Source organism: Orycteropus afer, unplaced genomic scaffold (assembly GCF_000298275.1).
Source record: "Orycteropus afer afer isolate SDZICR_OR568_19922 unplaced genomic scaffold, OryAfe1.0 scaffold00744, whole genome shotgun sequence".
NCBI classification, from domain to species: Eukaryota; Metazoa; Chordata; class Mammalia; order Tubulidentata; family Orycteropodidae; genus Orycteropus; species Orycteropus afer.
This window is the reverse complement of record NW_006922331.1, coordinates 59,815-80,728: the sequence shown is the minus strand read 5'-3', so window position 1 is coordinate 80,728 and position 20,914 is coordinate 59,815. Positions and strand designations below refer to the sequence as shown.

The following is a 20,914-nucleotide window of genomic DNA, read 5'->3' as shown; positions in this document are numbered from 1 at the left end:
TTCTGAAAGGGGTACACCCAACAGACTCATAATGCAGAGAAAACACAGAAAACGAGTACATGTTTGGTCTGGAACTTTGCAAATCTGAAAGTCAAGATCAATGAGCTAAAAGGAAGAGAGCTAGGTCCCAGCTCCCCTTGTGTGACCTTCCCCACTTTTAAACTGCAGCCCCGCCCATCTGAGAGACCTCCAACTGATACCAGCTCCTAGGAACACAGGGAATTAGGGACAGGCCAGTGCCCACATGCGAAGGCCCTGTGTGGGGTCACCTCTCCAGAGAACCAGCGGGGCAGCCTCTTGGCCAACTCACTCTGTGGAAGGGGGCAGGACAAAGGAGGCTCCTGGTGCCAAAAGCCACATGGAGTCACTGTGGCACTGGACTTAGCTGTCCCAGACCTGCCAGTGAGGGGCCGGGTGACCTTAGCTAGAGTTCCCATAAAGCCTTGATGAGGGTCACTGCTCCTGCCTGTCCCTAGCACATACCCAGGATCTGTGAGCGAGGGCCCGGCGTGCCCAGCCCTGCAGCACTAGCCCCAGCTCCGACACCGAGGACATGGGGTTGGGGGGTGCTCAGAAAGACACAGGCCCTGCACCTGGAGTCGGAGCAGCTCTGGGGAGATGGGTCCTGCACATTCATTCCCTGAGGGGCATCACTGCAGGCTGGGCAGGCCCCACAGTGGGCACCCTGAAAACAGGCCCAGCTGGGACGCGGTCCCAAGTGTTGGCACGCCACCTCCCAGCTCACAAACTACTGGCTGTGTGGCCTGAAGGGCCCGCTTGTTTGGTGGAACCTGTGTCGGGATTGGTATACATGCAGAGACTTGGCTTAATGGAATGGCCCTCTCTCCTGGAGGGCGCGCACCCTCCTGGGGCAGCCCTCCTAGGCAGGGCCTGGTCTCCAACAGCACAGTGCATGGGGCAGGGCTGCACTCTGGGCTCCCTAACCCCCGCCCACTGGTCAGAAGCCCTGGCTAAGCAGAGACTGCCGGGAGCATGTCTTAAAGTAGCAGTGGGTGGCGGCAGCAACAAAGCACCACGCGGCCCGTGTGAGCTGGCAAGTAGGGAGAGCGGGCCACGCCGAGCCCCAGGAGGCTGAGAGGCACCGCTTCACCCGGAGGCTCCGAGCTGATGCCGCACCAGCCCTCAGCCCAGCTGTGACCAAGGCCACCTACGGGGCCCAAGGCAGGCAGTGCTCATGGGGTCTGTGCCACCACTAGCTCAGGAAGGCAGTTCAAGGAGCCGTGCTCCCGGCACCTGCGCCCTGCTCCTCCCGCTCCGTCCCCTCCTGCTCCCTCATGGGCAGCTGCCCAACTCGGGCCTCCGTCACCACACACGGGCCCTCACGCTGGCAACACGCCCTGCTAGAAGGGAGGTGGGGGGCTGGGGTGGGGTGCGTCCTGGCCTGGGGAACACGGGAGGCCTGGCTGCTGGCCACCTCCTCTGTGACGCAGATGCTCGCTGATCACAGGCAGGGAAAACACGGAGCAACACTGGGAGACCCTTCAGCCAACAGTCACATCTCGTCTCATCTGGGAGCCTGCAGGCCCGGGGTCCTGAGGGGTTCCCGTGCACTCGGTCCCCGATGTTCCCAGGTGGCAGCTGCTGGCCTAGCTGGAGGAGGGCCAGGGAGGGGCCTGCTGTCCGCACGCCCTCAACCGCCAGCCCGAGTCCACAGGGTGGGGTTTTCCCAGGCCCCTGGGCCTCACGAGATGGAAGCTTCTCTACAGAAAAGCCAGCCTCAGCTGACCCAAAGTACTGGGGATGGCTGTATGCTGACCACGACTCCCAGACAGTCCCAGGGGCTCCGGAGTGGACAGAGAAGAGTCTCTGGGAGGGGTTGTCCAACCACGGACAGGAAACAAGAGTGGGCCCCGAGGGCTGGCTCTGCTTTTCACGATGTTCCGTGACCTGCCTATATGAAACTTGCTCACGGTAAGTGACGCTCAACGCCAGACAACAAAATGTTTCCCTCAACAGCTTAGTCCCAAGGACACCTCCGTCTGTATGTCTGGGCCCTGCGGCCCTTCCTCTCAGCCTCTGCCAGCGTCTTCCACTGCCAGGAGAGCCAGGGTGCAGACGGGAGAGCCCTGGCTGGCCGCAGGAAGACCTCATCCCTGTGTCGCTCCCTTCACTTCTCTGGGCCTTCTCAGGATGTTGTTGGCAGCCCCAAAGGGGTCTTCACTGACAAGGGGCAAGTGGGGGGGATTAGGACATGTGGGTGCACCACTGGAATGGCAGGACATGACTTCAAAGAGGTCACAGATGCTCGCTGATCACAGCACAGCAGGTCCCCAAGCAGGGAAACACGGAGCAAACCTGGGAGACCCTTCAGCCAACAGTCAGCCACACTGGCCTCTGCCACCATAAGGACACAGGGCTAGTGGGAGCAGAGGCTTCTGTGCGGGCTGGATGCCACCTGCAGACCAGAGACCCCACGGGCCAGGAAAGACACACAGGATAGACACAGGGCATGAGAGAGCCTGTGGCTCAGCAGAGACACACAGGACACAGGACAGACCCAGAGGGGACATCAGGGACCCCGTGGGTCAGGAGAGATAGGACACAGCACTAACACAGAGGGTCCCAGGGATGCCACGCACCAGGGGAGACACACAGACACAGAGGGGCCCAGGGACCTCATGGGCCAGGAGAGACGCAAAGGACACAGGACAGACACAGAGGAGACACCAGGGACAAACACAGAGAGGACCAGGGACCCCACTGACCAGGAGAGAGACACCGGACAGACATAGAAGGAACACCAGGGACCCCGTGGGTCAGGAGAGACACACAGGACAGATAGAGGGAACACCAGAGAGACCCTGTGGGTGAGGAGACACACACAGCACACAGAACAGGCACAAAGGGGACACCAGGGACCTCGCAGGCTGGGAGAGAGACACACAGGACACAGCAGAGACATGGGGGGGACACCAGGGACCCTGTGGCCAGGAGAGAGGCCCACACACAGGTGGCAGTGGGTGGGCAGACGCGGTCAATCCCGCCAGACCCAGGCGCGCCCAGCCCCTTCTCTGCCATGCTCACTCCAAGGCTGGCCGAGCAGCTCCACCACACTCAAGACGGGGGTGCTGCCCGCTTGGACCCCAACATCTGAGGGGAGAACTGACCTTGCCATGCACCACCGTGTGGGCTTGCTGCCTGTACTAGCTCACCACTCACGTCCACTGCTCACACTCACAGTGCTCATGCCCGCCTCACACTCCCCACTCATCCCTCGCCCACTGCTCACCACTCCTACCCACTGCTCACCATTCACTCACTGCTCACCTTCAGTGCTCATGCCCACCTTCAGTGCTCATGCCCACCTCACACTCACATGCTCACTGTTCACACCCACCACTCACACTTAGAGTGCTCACGCCCACCTCACTCACCGCTAAATCACCACATGCTTACTGCTCACCCTCAGTGATCACGCCCACCTCACACTCACCGCTCACCACACACTCACTGCTCACATTCATGCTCAGTGCTCACGCCCACCTCACACTTACCTCTCCACATGCTCACTGCTCACACCCACCACTCACGCTCACAGTGCTCACGTCCACCTCACACCACTCACAGTATTCATGCCCCTCACACACACCACATGCTTACCGTTCACCCTCAGTGCTCATGCCCACCTCATACTCACCACTCACTCACCACACGCTCACTGCTCACACTCACACTCTGTGCTCACGTCTACCTCACACACTCACCACCCACTCTCCACATGCTCTCACCACTCACGCCCACCTCACACTCAGTGCTCATGCCCACCTTACACTCACTTCATGCTCACCACTCACCCTCAGTGCTCACACCCACCTCACAGCTCACTCACATGCTCACCACTCATGTTGTGTTCATAACCATCTCACACTCACCACTCACACCACACTCACACCACACTCACGTCCACCACTCACACCCACCTCACACCACTCACTGTTCACACCCGCCTCACACTCACCACTCACTGCTCATGCCCTCACACTCACATGCTCACTGCTCATCCTCACACTGCTCACACCCACCTCACACTGCTCACTTACCACACACTCCCTGCTCATGCCCACCACTCACCACACTCACCGCTCATACTCACCACGCTCACTGCTCACACCCAGTGCTCACGCCCACCTCACACTCACCACTCACTCACATGCTCAAGCCTACCTCACAGTGCTCATGCCCACCTCACCTCTCACACTTACCACATACTCCCCACTCATGCCCACCACTCACGCTCATGCCCCCCACACTCACCGCTCATACCACGCTCACTGCTCACACCCAGTGCTCATGCCCACCTCACACTTACCACTCACACCACATGCTCACTGCTCATGCCCACCACACTCACTGCACATCCTGTGTTCATGCTCAACTCAACAGTGCTTATACTCACCTCAATCACCCCCCTACACACAGCTCACGCTCACCATTCACCACTCACTGCTCACCCTGACCTCACATCACAGGCGTTCACCACACCCCTCCACTGCACACTCACTGAGCACACCCACTACACATTCACTCTTCACTCAGCATGCACACTCACTCTTCATACTCAGTGTGTACTCACTACACACACACACCACTCACACTCACCTTTCCACGCTCACTGCATATCCCACTGCACACTCACCGAGCACACGTAGTGCTCACACTCACCTCATATGCTCTCTGCTCACCACTCTGCTCCCCCAGCTAAGCAAGGCTTTAAATGTGCTCCCCATGGCCTCTCCTGACACAGGTGCCAGGAACAGCAGCGGCTGCTGGAGAGAGACGGTGCCTCCCGCTCTCTGCAACATCCCACGGAGGACACTGGGGCAGGGTGTCTCATTTAGAGTGTGGCAGAGATGCTGGAACCACGCCACCCTCTGCCCACAGCTGGGAGCCTCCCGCCAGGCCCAGCTGGTCTCCCAGGCTTGCGTGCAGAACCTCTCTCCACCCCCCCAGTCACCTCGGAGTTTTCCACATCTTTGTTCCCATTGTCACCACCCCAACTAGCCCTGCAAGTCCCAGGCTGGAGATCGCCTCCTGCAGGAAGCCCTCCCAGCCCATGTCCTCCAGCTCACAGTACCCGATGGTACCAAGCACTCAATGCATTACATCTAGGGACCTAACGAGCCTGGCTGGCAAGGATCACAGCACCCTCCTCTGCGTCCCTCCGTGGCACCCACTTCCACGCAGGACACACAGCAGGTCCTCAGTTAAGGCCACCATTAGGTTTTAGAAAGTAAGAGGAGGGAACAATGAAGGTTCCTGGTCTATGGCTGACAGACAGCAGCTCCCTGTCCCCAGGAGCCATGCCCAGCCTGGGGGCCAGCAGGACATCCTGCTCCCCGTTCCCAGGAGCCATACCCAGCTTGGGGGTCAGCGGGACAGCCTGTTCCCCATCCCCAGGAGCTGTGTCCAGCCTGCGGCCAGTGGGACAGCCCACTTCCTATCCCCAGCAGCCACCCCCAGCCTGGGGCCAGCAAGACAGGCTGCTCCCTGTCCCCAGCCTGGGAGCCAACGAGACAGCCCGGTCCACAACACCCTCTCATTAGAGGAGGTCTGCTTGCAGGTACACAGCTTTCCTTTCTGAGTGGGCTCTCCCCTGCTCCCCAGGAAGGGAGGCAGGCAGTGGGGACCACTGGGCAGTGCCCTGACAGTCTGGATCCTGTCAACCACAGACCGGCTCAGCCACTCTGTGTTCTCCCACAACATCTGTCCATGCAAAGAGAACCTGCTGTCAGGGCCTGTGCTGGGCTGTGTGTGTGCATGTATGTGCATGTGCACACAAGAACGAGCAAAGCCATGGAGACAAAGGACCAGGATGCCTGACTGGCGACAGGGCACGGGCGCCCGCTGCAGCGCTTGGTCAGAACCAGGAGGACAGGCAGCGGCAGGAGGCAAGCACAGCACATACGCTGCAAACCCCAGGCAGCGGCCTCTACGGGACCCCGTCCCGGTGACAGGGAGCCGGGCTGCGGGCCAAGCGTGTGCCTGGGTTGTCCCGGAGCGAGCCGTGACAGGTGAAAGCAGGAAGAGACAGCCTGGAGGAGGACAGAGTGGGTCGGGATCAGGGACAGCACGGGCAATACTGGTGGAGGGGTGAGGGCGGGTGGGCATGAGCACAGACAGACACAGCACAGTGACAGTGACAATGACGGCATGATGGCAGGCAGGGGAGGATGACGCGTTCCCACAAGGCCCAAGTGCTCTCGGTCCTGCTGTAGATGGGCCCCAGAAGCCAGCCTGCTCCCCCAGCCTCGCTGGTGCCCTGTAACACCTGCAGGGCTCGCCCAAGCTCTGTCTCTTAGAAGGCCTCCCACCCCAGCAGGAGGTCTCTGATCTGGCACAACTGGCTGCAGCCGCCCTGCAGGGGACTGCAGCAGGGCCCAGTGCTGTCTCGTGTACTGGTCCTGGACTGATCAACACCTGGAAGGGCTCAGACCCAGAATGATCACGCAGGAAGGCCTGCCCTGGTCGCCTCTCTGGCTCCGGCCCGCTGAGCCAACAGGGAGCACGACGCTCAGACCACAAAGGTCTTGGTCAGTTCCCCAGAGCTGCCCTGGACACACCCCTAAGGCCTCGGAGCTGTGGGTCCACCCGTTCTGCAGGTGTGTGGGCATCGCCCCACTTGGGGGAAGGGGACACAGCAGCTCTAGGCTCCAAGGCAACAGGCTGGTGGTCCTAGCTGAGCACCATGGACCCTGGCGTCCTGTTCTCATGTACAAGGACCCCACTGCCGAGGCTGCCAGGGGCTGTGGAGACAGTGATGCACCTGAGTCCAGCCCAGAGCAGGCACACGCTCACACATGCGCACACACCGTACGTGACTGAGGTCTTGGTCGGTTCCCCAGAGCTGCCCCTCCTGCTGCCAGACAGGCACTGGCTGTGAATGAGCTGAGGGGTGTCGGAGAACTCGAGGCCTCAGGGCTTCTGACCGGCTGGGGGTGGGGGCGTTTCTGAGCCCAGCATGGGTGGCACAGAGGGCCTCTGGGTTCCACGAGGCTGCTACTAAACAAGTCACCCCAATGTGACTGGGAATACTCGCGCATCCCCCAATCCTGCACCAAACAGGAGTCGGCGACGCCAACGGGCCTCAGCACGTGAGCGAGGGTATGCAGAGGCGGGGACGGGGCACCAGTGCTGCAGCGCCCAGGACCACTCTCAGACCACCTACAGCACCAGCCCTGCAGCTGAGGCTTGGGGTTCCTGCTGAGTGCCGTCCTTGCTTTGCTCAGCAACGCTGGGCAGGCAACTCGGTGCCCATCAGTGGATGGACGTGAACATTAAGCGGGGCGCTGATGCACCCTAACATGCTCCTAGAAGGGGTCCCTCCCTAAGTCGTTGGTGCAGGACCAGGCAGAGCAGGCCGAGGGAAAGGTCCGCCAGCAGCCAGAAGACCGGAGGCTTTGCTCTGGAAGGGGTGCCGGGCGGGTCTGGGCACGGCCTCTCTGGGCCTGACTCCTGAGGGCTGCATGCTGGTCCCCCTCCCCAGAGCTGGCTATGGGCTCGTGTACCCTCGGTGGCACAGGGCTCCTCTCAACAGGGAGCCGGTTCCACATCCTTTGGGCACTGTCAGCCGAGCCCTGCGCCAGCTGAGCACTGACCGCGTCCTCCTGTCACAGGACGCAGCTGGGTGGCCCTCTCTGCCCCTGGTACAGGGCACGGCGGGGCTGCTGTAGGCTGAGTTCCGAGATTCTAATCTGTCCTATTACAGAGTAAGCACTGACCCCCGTCCTCCTGCCACAGGAGACATGAGGCTAGTCCCTGAGGCCAAGGGGCCAAGTGTCCTCCACCCAAGGCCACCAGCGACTCTACACATGACAGAACAGTGCCTCTGTTCAAACGTACAGCTGCAAGCTGCCTCAGGAGAGAGGGTCACCTGGCTGCAGCCTGTGACAGGAGAGGGGGTCAGTGCTCACCTGGCTGAAGCCCATACCGCATGGACACCCTGTCTCAAGGGTCAGGAGGTGTAGGCCAAGACAGTGCCCGTGGCCAGCCTGAGTGGAGCTGGGGCCAGGTGGAGGTGGCGGTAGGGTCTCCTGGTGGCTACGTCACTGGAAGGGTCCATGTGGCAAACTCTCTTTAACTGTGTTTGACATGTCACACTGAGCAACCTCGGGACCCACGCCTGGTGCCCTAGAGACCCACAGGGGCAGGAAGCATCCTGTCACACAGTGCCACCCAGGGCTCAGGAGCAGCATCCCCCGCCACATGTGGACATCAGTACAGGGACCCTGGGCCGGCCCCCGTCCCGTGCCAGGAGGGCACCCACATTGAGGTATCACTATCTCCATGAGCAGAGAGAGCACAGCTCCCTGGGCCTCATCCAAACCTGCAAGGCTATATGTGTGAGGGGTGCTGTGGGCCCAGCAAGCAGTGAGCGGGGCACACTGGGTGTGAGTGTGTGTGTGAGGGGTGCTAGTGCCCCCGGCTCAGGTGTGCACAGTGAACAGGGGCACATAGGGTGTGAGTATGTGAGTGTGTGTGAGGGGTGCTGGTGCCCTCGGCCCAGGTGTGTGCAGTGAGCAGGGGCACATAGGGTGTGAGTATGTGAGTGTGTGTGTGTGTGAAGGGTGCTGGTGCCCCCGGCCCAGGTGTGCGCAGTGAGCAGGGGCACACAGCATGGGGACCACTGAACACCCCCGTCTCCTGCAGCGTCAGTGTCTGTTAGATCTCACGGGACAAGCTCCTGAGCAGGTAATTCTGACGCTGTTTCAGCCCCTCCCGGGAAGACTGGCCTGGCTGGGTTGTGTTTCTCTGTCCACTGAACTACCTGAGAGGGAGGGACATGGACCTGCGTCGAGAATGTCAGTGGGCGTGAGTGCAGAGGAGCAAGGGATCCACCCCTGGGACCACAGTGACGGACGGGGTGATGGGACAGGCAGGGGTGTGTATTCAGGGAGGGTGGCCAGGCAGCACACGCAAACCCAGCCTCTCACACCCACACCCACACACAGACCCGGCCTCTCACACCCACACCCATGAACAGAGAGCCACACCCCAGGCATCACACACACATGGACCCAGCCTCTCACACCCACACCCACAAGCAGAGCTGCACCCCGGGGAGGACACACACAGGGACCTGGCCTCTCACACCCACACCCACGACCAGAGCCACACCCCAGGCAGCACACACACACAGGGACCTAGCCTCTCACACCCACACCCATGAGCAGAGCTGCACCCTGGGGAACACACATACACAGACCCAGCCTCTCACACCCACACCCACGAGCAAGAGCTGCACCCCAGGGAGTGTGCACACATGCACACACACATGGACCTGGCCTCCCACACCCACACCCACGAGCAGAGCCACACCCCAAGGAGTGTGCATATGTGCACACACACACACGGACCAAGCCTCTCACACCCACATCCATGATGAGAGCCGCACCCTGGGCAGCATACACACACAGGGACCCCTCCTCTCACACCCACACCCATGAACAGAGCTGTACCCAGGAAGCACACACACACAGGTCCAGCCTCTCACACCCACAACCATGAGCAGAGCCACACCCCGGGGAGTGTGTGTGCATGCATGTGCGCGTGCACACACACACATACACACACACACACGGACCCCGCCTCTCACACCCACACCCATGAACAGAGCCACACCCGGATCAGAGCTGAGATGTCCACTGCTTTCATGAAGGGATCAGGTCCAGTCCCTTGAGTCCTTCCCCAGAGAAACCGAGTGCTGTACCCCATCTGTGCCTTTCCCCAGCCCCTATCTGAGCCTCTCCCAAACCCACACCTGTCTCAGGACATAGCAAGCTGGCTCTCCGGGACAACGCTCTGGGTGGGCCTCCACGGACAGCTGGAGCCTGAGTGCTCCCTCCCAGCAGGCTAGGCCCTCGCCATCTTGTCCGGTGCCCCAGGCATATCCCCCCACCAGAAGCATCGACAGTTACCACCCGGGAAGGCCCGGCTCTGGGGTCGCTGTAGGGAGCAGAACCCGGTCCCCAGACCTGAGGAGATGGAGGGTCGACAAGGGCGAGGCCCAGTGCCTCCACTGCCTGCCAGGGCTCTGCTCTGCTGGCCCCCCAACGCCCCCAGCACAGCCCCCAGGAGGCACTGTCCCCAGAGCAGGGGTGAGGAGGAGATGGAGCAAGAGGCCAGCATGCAGACCCCCTGATGTCAGCGGGGGTGAGTAGGGGGTGCCACCTGCCCCTCCCACGTGGGAGGCCTTGTGTGAAGCCCCAGCTGACCCAGGGTCACGCCCTCCTGTGACCGTCAGAAGGATGGTGCCATTACAGACCACAGCGTCACAGCCTTGCCACCCCTAGCTGACAGCCAGATGCTGGCAGCTGCCCCATGGAGTCTCCGAGCAGGAAGGGCAAGCTCCGAGCGAGGGGACCCAGCCGCCCACCTCCCCGCAGCCAGGTGGATGAGGCAGGTGGCACGTGCATGTCTCGGGAGGACAGGCGTCATGAGGTGAATGAGAGCTGTGGCATTGCCCGTGCTGCTCGGACCCCGCCCTGCCCGCCCAAGCACGCGCCTGCTCGCCCGCAGCCCTCCCGTCCCCAGGGCTGGCGTGCCGCCTGGCTGGCGGGGGGGACAGAGACTGTACCGTCCAACGTCGCCTGCTGCTGGGGTTTTTTACATTTGACGTAATCGTGGTCAAGCGGAGTGGCTGTGTAAGGTGGGGATGTCAGACCTGGGCCAGAGCAGGGGACAGGGGCTCCGGGGCCTGGCAGCGGCCCAGCCGAAGAGCGGGAGTCCTCATCCACCAGGCAGGCCTTCTCCCTGCAGGACAGACGGGGTGGTCAGAACCTCCCGGCCATAACAGGGGACCTCCCGGCCACGGCAGGCCTTCTCCCTGCAGGACAGACGGGGTGGTCAGAACCTCCCGGCCACACACAGCAGGCCGTCCCCCTGGGGGACAGATGGGGTGGTCAGAACCTCCTGGCCACAGCAGGCCGACCCGCTGGGGGACAGAGGGGGCAGTCAGAACCTCCCGGCCATGACAGGCCGTCCCCCTGGGGGACAGAGGGGGCGGTCAGAACCTCCCGGCCACAGCAGGCCCTCCTCCCCATGGAAGACAGATGGGCTGGTCGGAACCTCCTGGCCACGGCAGGCCTTCTCCCTGGGGGACAGAGGGGCTGGTCAGAACTTCCCGGCCACAGAAGGCCCTCTCCCTGCAGAACAGACAGGGTGGTCGGAACCTCCCGGCCACGGCAGGCCCAGCAGCCGTGCCCAGGTGTCAAGTGTTCCAGATGAACCTGAGACCAGGGCCTCTATTCACTAGCACCTGTGAGCGCCAGCCCAGGATAGCGAGCTGTCAACCACATATGCCACTCACTTTTCTGGAGCCTTGGGGGTATTCTTCTCCTCGCCTCTGGCGAAGGGCCCCTCTGCGGCCTCCTTCATGAAGCTGAGGAGCACCTCGGCGCCGACTCCGGAGTCAGGCTTCCCCAGGAGCTTCAGGATGGATGCGTGAAGTCGGAAGTACACCTGGGACACACAGCGGGGCACCAGCTAGTACATGCGGGCTGCGGCTCATCCCCCAGGCAGCGGCCAACCACGGCCGAGGGAGAGATGCGGCCCCGTGCCACTGGTGGTTAGCGCCAGACCTGCCACCCACAAGCGACTGAAAAGTGCCTCTGAAGACTAAAACGGACAGTGACAATTCCCACTGACCCAGTGGCCCAGTGACCCGGCCACATGCGGGGGAGACAGGGAGAGAGAAGGCACCCTCAGCTGCAAGCACAGCACTACCAAACGGCCACGGGGATATGTGGCCACGGAAGGTGTGCATGGCCACGGGGGAGCTCGGCCACGGGGATCCGTGGCCACGGAAGGTGTGCATAGCCATGGGGATGCGTGGCCACGCAAGGTGTACACGACCATGGGGGTGCTCGGCCACAGCAGATGGGCGTGGCCACAGCAGGGGTGTGCAGCCACGGGTATGCACAGTCATGGAAATGCGTGGTCACAGGGGTGAGCAGCCCTGGGGGTACACAGCTTCTGTGCATACCCTGCCTGCAGCCCCAGTAAATGGGGAATCCCGAGATGGCACAGCTCGACCCATTTTGATTGAGCACTCCAGGCCCCCAGATGCCTGTACACGTGGGCTCAAGGGGTGGTGAGCAGCTGGGCAACGAGCCCACTTCACTCCCACAAGCCCTCACTGTGCACCTCAGTTCACAAAGGGGTGAACTGCTCAAGGCAGCCCAGGGTCAGGGTCAGGGCTAGCCAAGGCCAGCCTGCATCCTGCCCCTCAGACAAGCCGTACCACTCAGAGCCCGGGGCCTGAGATGGCCAGTCCCCCACTCACACACCACCACAGCATGGGGCCTGCCTTCTCGCCTAAGCATGGGGTGGTGCACACGCCCTATACACACTGGGGCTGTGGGGGCCACCCTTCCTCCAGAGGAGCTCTTTAGAGAAGGTGCAAAGGGGCCAGCCCAGTGAGCAGCTTGGTGGCCCAGGCCCAGGGCAGCGCTCTTGACAAGAGCATCATGGACAGAGGACCACGCCTGCATTTAAGTGACAGCCCCTCCAGCCCACCTGCAGACCCCAGCAACACAGGCCCAGCAACTCCCCTCTGGATGCAGGAGAGCCTCGGGCAAGCTCAGGGAGGGCCAAGTTCCCCCAAGTGGGAGGTCAGGCACTCTGAAGGAAAGCCCAATGGCAGGGCGGAATCTTCCCTCTAATTGTCTATTTGGGGCACACTGCTGTTAAAGCGAGACACATGTCCGACAGACAGCCAGCGCCCCGTGCTCCCAGACAGCGGCCTGAGCACACCGGCACGGGATGGGGACCGCCCAGAACTCTGCTCTGCACGCCTGCTCTGGTGAGAGCCGCGCAGTGTGGCAGGGTGCCGGCCGCGCAGCCCCCATCTCTGCAGCCCAGGCTTCACAGCCCAAAGCCCCTGGGCCCCAAGGCCACTATCCTGCCTGTTCACTGAACCCACCAGGAATAGCAGGGGACAAACATGGAGGAAAAGTCACCGAGGAGACCGCGCTGCCACGTTTTCCCCGAGGCTGGGGCGCTCCCGCCACCAAGGAGGCCCAGAAGCACAGTGTGGGCTCCGCGGGCTGGGAGGGCAGGCTCAGGCCCCAGCCTGCGGGTCACGCCACAGCCCTGGGTCTTGGTTCCCCCAGCTCCACTGTGGAAATGCCTCCAAGGACAGGCACAGTCCCCTCACGGGAAGTGTGAGAGACCTGGGGCTGGGAGTGACAGAGACAAGGAAGGCGCGGTGAAGGCTCTACGGGGAGGCGGTGCGCCCACACTTCAAGATGCACCCTGAGCATGCGGGCCTGAAACAGCCTCAGGAAGCCATTCAGCACAGACTACCTTAAAAAGGCCTGTCTTAAAAACGAGGTGTTATACGGAAACGACCAGTCTGAGGGACTGGCAGACCACGTGAGCCTATATATAACTAGATGGTGCCTGACTACCACTGTCATTCGCTTTGAGAGGGACTAGGTAGGAGATCCTGGATAGAGGAGGTGAACAATGTGGAACAAAACTCAGAACCATAAAAACCATCATGTTTACTGGTATGAAAACTCAGAACCATAAAAACCATCATGCTTACTGGTATGAAAACTCAGAACCATAAAAACCATCATGCTTACTGGTATGAAAAGCCTGGTGAGACCCCCTAGAGTATGGTCCCCAGTTACCCTTCAGGTCTGGAACTAAACTCACTCAGCCTCCAGCCAAACAATAGACAGGCATATGGGGTGAACATTTACATCAGGTAGATACACTCCATGGAGCGATCAATCATGGGAGAACAGAAAGGCAGTGTTTGCAGAGGAAGACGACTCAAGGGACAAGAATGCATAGAGAAGAACAACCCAGGGAAGAGATAACTATACGGAGAAAGTGGGAAGAGAGCTGTTACACTGTTGGGAATTACAGTCAATGTCATGAAACAAAGTGTGTTATGAGTTGCTGTGTGGCAAATGAATTTGCAGTGTAAACTTTCATCCAAATCACAACAGCAACAAAAATTTACAGAAAAAAAAAATGAGGCTTTTTTGTTTATTTGGTCACTGCACTAACCCCCTGCCATGGAGTCGATTCTGACCCACAGCGCCCCTAGAGGACAGAGTGGAACTGCCCACAGGGTCTCCAAGGCTGTCAGTCTTCACAGAAGCAAAGCCCAAACCATACCCACTGCCATGGAGTTGATTCTGACCCACAGCGCCCCTAGAGGACAGAGTGGAACTGCCCACAGGGTCTCCAAGGCTGTCAGTCTTTACCGAAGCAAAGCCCAAACCACACCCACTGCAGTGGAGTTGATACTGACTCACAGCGCCCCTAGAGGACAGAGTGGAATTGCGTCCACAGGGTCTTCAAGGCTGTCAACTGTCGCAGAAGCAGACTGCTTCATCTTTTTCTCACAGAGCAGCTGGTGGGTTCAGACCACCAGTCTTTTGGTTGGCAGCCAAATGCCGTAACCACCGTGCCCCTGCAGCTCCTTGCTCATGGCGTTAGCCAATAGTAACGACTCAGGATGAGCACAGAGGGGCAGCAGGGCCCACAGGCACCACCACTGGCGGTGGGGGGACTGTGCCGGCCAGAATGCTCAGTGAGCTGTTAGACTCGTGTTGGACTTCAGTCCTGGACACACTCTGGAGGTGCTGACTGATACACGCACCAGGACTCGCACAGCCTGCCTGTGTTGTGGCAAAATGTGGAGAGGGGGGTCGTGCCCACGGAGAAAGGGCTGCTCTGGGAAGCTGCCAATGACAGGACGCGGGACAGGGAAGGGGTCCACACAGCATCATTCAACTCGTCCAATGAGAAAGGCAGGTTGCAGAGGTAAGAAGACATGCCTGTGCACTTACGCAGGCACAGGGAAGAGTCTGGAAAGGGGAGGACGCACCCCCGAGCGGTGACAGGGACCACAGTCGGAACTCAGGGACACTACAGGGTCAGCTCCGGCACTCAGGGACACTGTGGGGTTGGCTCCAGAGCCCCGCGGTAAGGTGCACCACACGTATTTTGGTTTCCCGGTGCTCGTGAACGTCATGTGGCTGCCCCATTACAGTCTAGGAGTATGCACCAGCATGATAAGAAAGCCCGTGATGATGCAAGAGTGACCAACCAGGGACACAGAGACAGGAAATAAGCCCAGGCTGTTGGGAGAATGACCCTGACAGACTTGCAGACACAGGTGGCCACCACCCTGCCAGGTTGAGTGAGACCCAGCCTCTGCAGAGCGTGTATGGGAAACGGGGTGTGCCTGTGCCACAGTGGGGCGGAAGCACCCTTAATTCTCTACGGACATGTTTAATTTTTCCGGCTCTGTCCTTTCTAACCACAAATCAGCATTAACCCAACAACTAGAAAAACAAAAATTTCATAAGGGTACAGAGAGAACGAACGAGCAGGCAGTGGATTCTGCCCCGACGTCCCAGGAGCCTCCAGCAGGACACGTGTCTTCAGGAGGGTGACGCTGGGGAGCTCAGGGCCTGGGAGGCGCCCATGTCCTGAGGCCCAGCCTCACCTACTGAGTCAGCAGGCCTTACCCGGCTGCCAGCCTGCCACGGGCCTGCTGTGGGTGTGAGGGGAGCTGTAGTGGTGGGACGTTCTGGAAGCCACAGGAAACCCAGGGAGCGTAGACCTGCCCTTCTTGTGAGCTGTGCGGGAAGACTCTCATGTCAGGGAGGGAGCTGCCGTCCCCCTCAGCCCCAACAGCACAGGTGCCCTGGCCCACCATGGCCTTGCTGGGCCTCGGCTGTCTCAGGTGAACCTGGGCAGCCCTGCCCTCATCCTGCCCTGTGAGGAGGCCCTGTGTGTCTCCTGCCACTAAGAACCCGCAGGTGCCCGCAGACAGACGTGCTTCTCAGGGAGAACAAAAGGCCCATTTCCCAGAGATGGCGCAGGCTGCCCTCTGACGGGCTGCCTGCCGGTCACGGCGCCGGGCTGCCGAGCACAGGAAGGGGGCGTGTGCCCGCCCAGCGTGCACCTCACCTCCAGGGCCTCCATGGCCAGCTCGGGGGGGTTGTGGTAGTGAATCTTCTTGGGGTAGCGGGCGGCCTCCTCGTGCAGGTGGTGGCCGGCCTGCCGGTAGTGCAGCAGGTAGACGGCCGGCGGCTGCTGCTGCTTCTCAGCCACCTTGCCCAGCATGTAGTGGACCAGCCACTCCTCCTCGTCACCATCACCCTCGCAGCGGGCCGCCGACGTGAAGCAGTGCCGCGCCGTCTCCAGCATGCTGTCACGGCGCCCCTCCATCTGCAACGAGACCGCGCACGCTCCCTGACGAGCCCTGGGACGGCTCTGAGATACTGTGTCCTCTCACTGATCTAGGACTCACAGCTGCAACCACTATCTCACGGCTGGACACCGGGGAGGACGGGCCCCTCAGAGCTGAACACCAGGGAGTGGGGGTTTCCCGAGAGCCAGGACACCGGGGGCGGGGCCCTCACAGCCGGGACACTGCCCATCACTGAAAGGAGATGCTGAGCTGAGGTTCAGGGACGGACCTCCAAGAAGGCAGCTCCCTCTCTCAGCCTATGGAGCCAGGCTCGGAAGGCCTCACGCTGATCCACAACACCGGCTGTGAGGGCATGCACCCCAGGGTACAAGAGGGCCTCTTCCTGTCCTCAGGTGCTAGTCACAGTGAACTCCTGGGCCTCAGCCCAGCCGCACTGACTCAGTCTGCTGGCAGCCATGGCCTCCGGGGCCTGCCACGCACGCAAGAGGATGGAACCGTCAGCTTGAAGGCCAACAGCCAGGGCCTTCCAGCTCAGGCCAGTCCTTCTGCAGGCATCCCTCTGTGAGCACCCATTGCTCTGCGAGCGCTCTCCCTGGGCCCCCCACTCTAGGCAGGAACACCCACTACCCGTCCCCAGGCGCCCCTTCATGTCAGAGCCCAGGGCTGGGAGCTGAGGGAGGACAGCGCTCGTGGGCCCACAGAGCGGCAGCTGCGAGCACCCCAAGGCTCCAGAGCCCCCTTCATGCGCCAGGCTTGGTGGCAGACGGGACTGGGTGCAGTGAAGCAGCCGGACGCCTGCAGGACACGGCCCAGCCCTCCCACCTGGCTGCCCTGCAGGCACAGGCTCAGGGAGGCTCATTCCCCACAGTACCCAGCTCCAAGAGCCTGGGGCTGACACAGGGGGCCTGTGCTCTGCCAGGCCTTCCTGGGAGGCAACGGCCACAGGAGCCAGGAGCCCGCTACACAGGGCAGGACAAAGGCTGCACCAACGCAGTGATTCCTTTACATCCCTCCAGGAGGACTCGAGCCGCTGCTGGGCTGGTGTCCCGCTTGGAGTGTGTGAGCGCTGGGCGGCCCCCGACCAGCTATGCAGTGGTCCCACCAAGAGAAGAGGCTGTGGAGAGTCGCTGCCCAGACTGGGCGCCACGATGACACGCAGCGGCAGGCCGAGCGCCCGGCCCCTGGAGCACACACATGCACTGCAGGCCCGGGGCTCTGTACCTTGGCCGCCTGGCTCATGAGGACAGAAAGGCAAAGTCACAGCAAATAGGCTTGAATCTGCTAGGCCCCTCCTGCCACATATCCTTGGTGGGGCATGCACCCCGACCAGCGGTCTCTTCCACATGAGCCTCAAGTCGGGGCACTGGTCAGCACCGGCCATGAGGGGGACCAGGCGTTCCTGCCAAACCGCCCCAGCGATGCCTTGCGACAGGACCAGCAGCTCCCGTCCCAGCTGCCACCTGGCCTGCAGAAGACTCTCGGTGCCTGAGAGCCAACACCACTACCCCGCATGCCTGTCCCGATCAGCGCCCCGCAGCCTGTCTGCAGCCATAAAGCTCAATGTGCGCGTCGGGTCGCCTGCCCTATCAGATGATAAACCCAGGACGGCGCCCACAGCCAGGCGGCCAGGTCCCCACCATGCACTGCAGGGCCGGAGGCCCGGAACAGCCTCTCTGTCTGCCAGGAGACCCGCGGGCCTGCCGTACCTGACACTGGGAGGGGCCCGGGCAGTGGCTCCTGGGAGATCAACCCTGAGGCCAGCCCGAGAAGCCGTGTACAGAGGAAGCAGGGGACAGAATGGGTTGGCCAGGGGTGGGAGCCCCACTCTAGCACGTGGGGGGAAGCAGCAAGTAAGCTCACACAAGTAAGTTCCCCAGGCAGGAAGCACAGGTCCCCGTCCCATTGCCCCAAGCTCTCGCTCTGTGAACACCTATCTGGCACTGGGGCAGGAGGCTATGGCAAAGACCCCAAGAACCAAAGTGTCTGCATTACAGGGCCACCACCCAGGGAGGTGGGCTCTGCACTGCACGGTAGTGGCTTTGGCTACCAGACTCCTAGGGCCGTGGCGACAGAGACAGAATGCAGCCTGGCGCTTCTGCATGAGACAGTCAAGCACGTCTGAGCAGGAGGCAATGTTCCAGGGCCACGGGAACCAGCACGGGCTGAGCCCAGCTACGTGAGGCTGGACAGAAAGGGAGCCAAGTGCCATGTCTGGTGTGATGGGATTCAGGTCAGGAGAGAAAGCTACAGCCTTGGTGTCTGCTGGAGACGTCTGGACACAGCCTGCCAGGCAGTCCCTGAGGCAGGGGGGGACTGCGCTGGGAGCAGCCTGGGGAGGCTTCTGCCTCACAGAGGATGCTGTCCCTGGCAGAACATGAGAGTAAACGAGTCCTGCGGTGACGGACAGACTCCACTCCCCAGCTCTGCCGGGGCACAGCCCCACGGCAGCTCCAACACCAGCTCGTGAACAGGGCCACCGAGGGCCGCCGCCCCGCCCTCCACCGTGGCCCTAGGCTGCCGGGGCAGGGCTGCGCCCGCGTGCTCCGTCTCACCGGAAGACCTGGCCTCACACGCTGCCCAGGCCCGAGGCAGTGAGGGCGGAGCTGTGGCCCAGCTGGACGGCCACGCCTGTGCACTCTGGACACAGAGAGCGAGCTGGGGCCTGGGGAGCCCCGGGCTCGGGGTGATGCCAGGGCGTACAGAGGGAGGGTGGGGCCGGTGGACAAGCACTGAGGAAGAGCCAGGTGGGACCAGGGCTGGGCCTCTGATCTGCCCTGTCTGCACACAGAGCAGCAGGTCACAGGTGTCAAGTGACAGATCGGGAGGCCCACGGCTACGGGGAGGAGGTGCGGCAGCAACAGCCGTCACCACAGCACAAGGATGTTCACATCGGAGCTGCCCTATGACCGTCCTTCCCCAGCTCCCCCGGTGCAGGGGTCTGGGTCCATGACGGAGACCAGGGGGCAGGGGGCCTGGGGACACAGAGACCCGGGTGTGAGGGAGATGGAGACCAGGGGGCGGGGACCAGGGGACACGGAGACCAGGGGTTTGGGGGCCAGGGGACACGGGGACCAGGGGGCGGGGGGCCAGGGAAGGGAGACCAGGGGGCAGGGGGCCAGGGGACATAGAGACCAGGGGGCAGGGACCAGGGGACATGGAGACCAGGGGGTGTGGTGCTGGGGAGATGGAGATGGAGATCACGGGGTGGGTTGCCAGGGGAGACGTAGACCACGGGGCAGGGTGCTGGGAAGATGGAGACCAGGGGGTGGGGTGCCAGGGGACATGGAGACCAGGGGGCTGGGGGACACGGAGACTGGGGGGCGGGGGCCAGGATCCATGAAGGAGACTAGAGGATGGGGGACGGGAACATGGAAATCAGGGGGCTGGGGGAGATGGAGACCAAGAGGTAGGGCAGCTGGGATCCATGACAGAGACCACGGGCAGAAGGCCTAGGGACATGGACACCAGGGGACTCCTGGGGGGCTGGGGAGGCAGAGTGCACAAGGCGGGTGGGGGTATGGTACCCCCTCAGAGGCCGCCCTCAAGGACACATGCTGGTGGGGTGGGCAGAGCAGCACCCTGACTGCCAAGTGCTGATTTCGGGTGTTGCCCCATTCAGTGCTGCCAACAAGCTGTTGTTGTCAACAGCAAGTGTCAGCACTGCAACCATCCTGTCTGGTTCCTGTGCACAGACACGCTGTCTGTGGCCACCAGGCCCTCTGGCTTCCCTGGAGGCCGCTCTGACCACGGCTCTCACTGCCACAAACGTGGACGTGCTGATATGGCTCCTCCAAGCTCCCTGCTTAGCACAACCCAAGCTGGACACCCAGTACCCGCAGCAGAGCGCTCCCCACCAACACCCAGGGAGGCTGCCAGGCCCCAGGGCACGGCCGAGGACTAGCAGACCGAGCCTGCCCCTGGAGGGACAGGAAGAGGTGGCCTCCGCCATGGCAGCACCAGCTCAGCCCCTTGACGGGTAAGCAGAGCCGAGGCCTGAAGTGTCCATCGCACTGTCACCGAGCTGCCACCAAGCCCCCTGGGGCCTCCTTGAGGAGCCTGCCCCTTGAGGGGCGAATCGTCACCGCCTCACGCAGCCGTGAGGATGAGCCCCACCGTCCGCCCCCTCACCTGCTGCACGACCTCAGGGGGGAGCTCAGTCCTCCACTGCTTCAGCTGGCGTGCGGCGAATGAGTGCAGGGTGTAGGACATGGTGCCGTACTCGATCCACAGAGACAGGTTGGAGCTGTCGATCTCCAGGGCCCGTCGGAAGCAGTTCAGCACGGGGGTGGCGTGCCTCCAGATGGGCCCGTCGCTCTTCAGCTCGTTGGAGTTGAGCTTGTCCTGGATGCGGCTGGCCCGGGCCAGGGCCATGCCTGCCCAGGAATCGAACCTGTGGCCGCGACAGAAGGACCACCTCATCACAGGCTGTCCCGGCAGCTGCAGCTGTGGCGCCCAGCTGGAGGGCAAGGGGCCACGAGCCAGCGTTCACCCTGGCTCCCCAAGCGTGAACTCTGAGCCCTGCCTGGACCAGCTACCCAGAGCCTTGTTCCTACTTGGCTCCTACTGTGTGAAGACCCATGCCAAGAATGGAGCTCCAGGGGGCACTCAAGACATAAGGAGTCTGTAATTGTCCTGCACCTCATAGGTGCGCAGGACCCGCCCCGAGAAATCCCCCTGGGGCTTGCCACAGGGCCCACTATGCCGCCACCACCA

At 61.9% G+C, this 20,914-nt stretch overlaps 1 protein-coding gene across 1 annotated transcript in view; it reads right to left on the bottom strand.

The window, feature by feature from the left end:
• CABIN1 (calcineurin binding protein 1) overlaps positions 1-20,914 on the bottom strand; it is a gene marked incomplete at its 5' end in the record, with an annotated part of 148,772 nt that overhangs the window by 69,474 nt on the left and 58,384 nt on the right. Inside the window, 4 exons of the mRNA XM_007957396.1 lie at positions 10,595-10,770; positions 11,327-11,478; positions 15,958-16,218; positions 20,330-20,591. Of these exons, the coding sequence (XP_007955587.1) occupies positions 10,595-10,770; positions 11,327-11,478; positions 15,958-16,218; positions 20,330-20,591 (851 nt within the window). The remainder of the gene's footprint in view (positions 1-10,594; positions 10,771-11,326; positions 11,479-15,957; positions 16,219-20,329; positions 20,592-20,914) is intronic.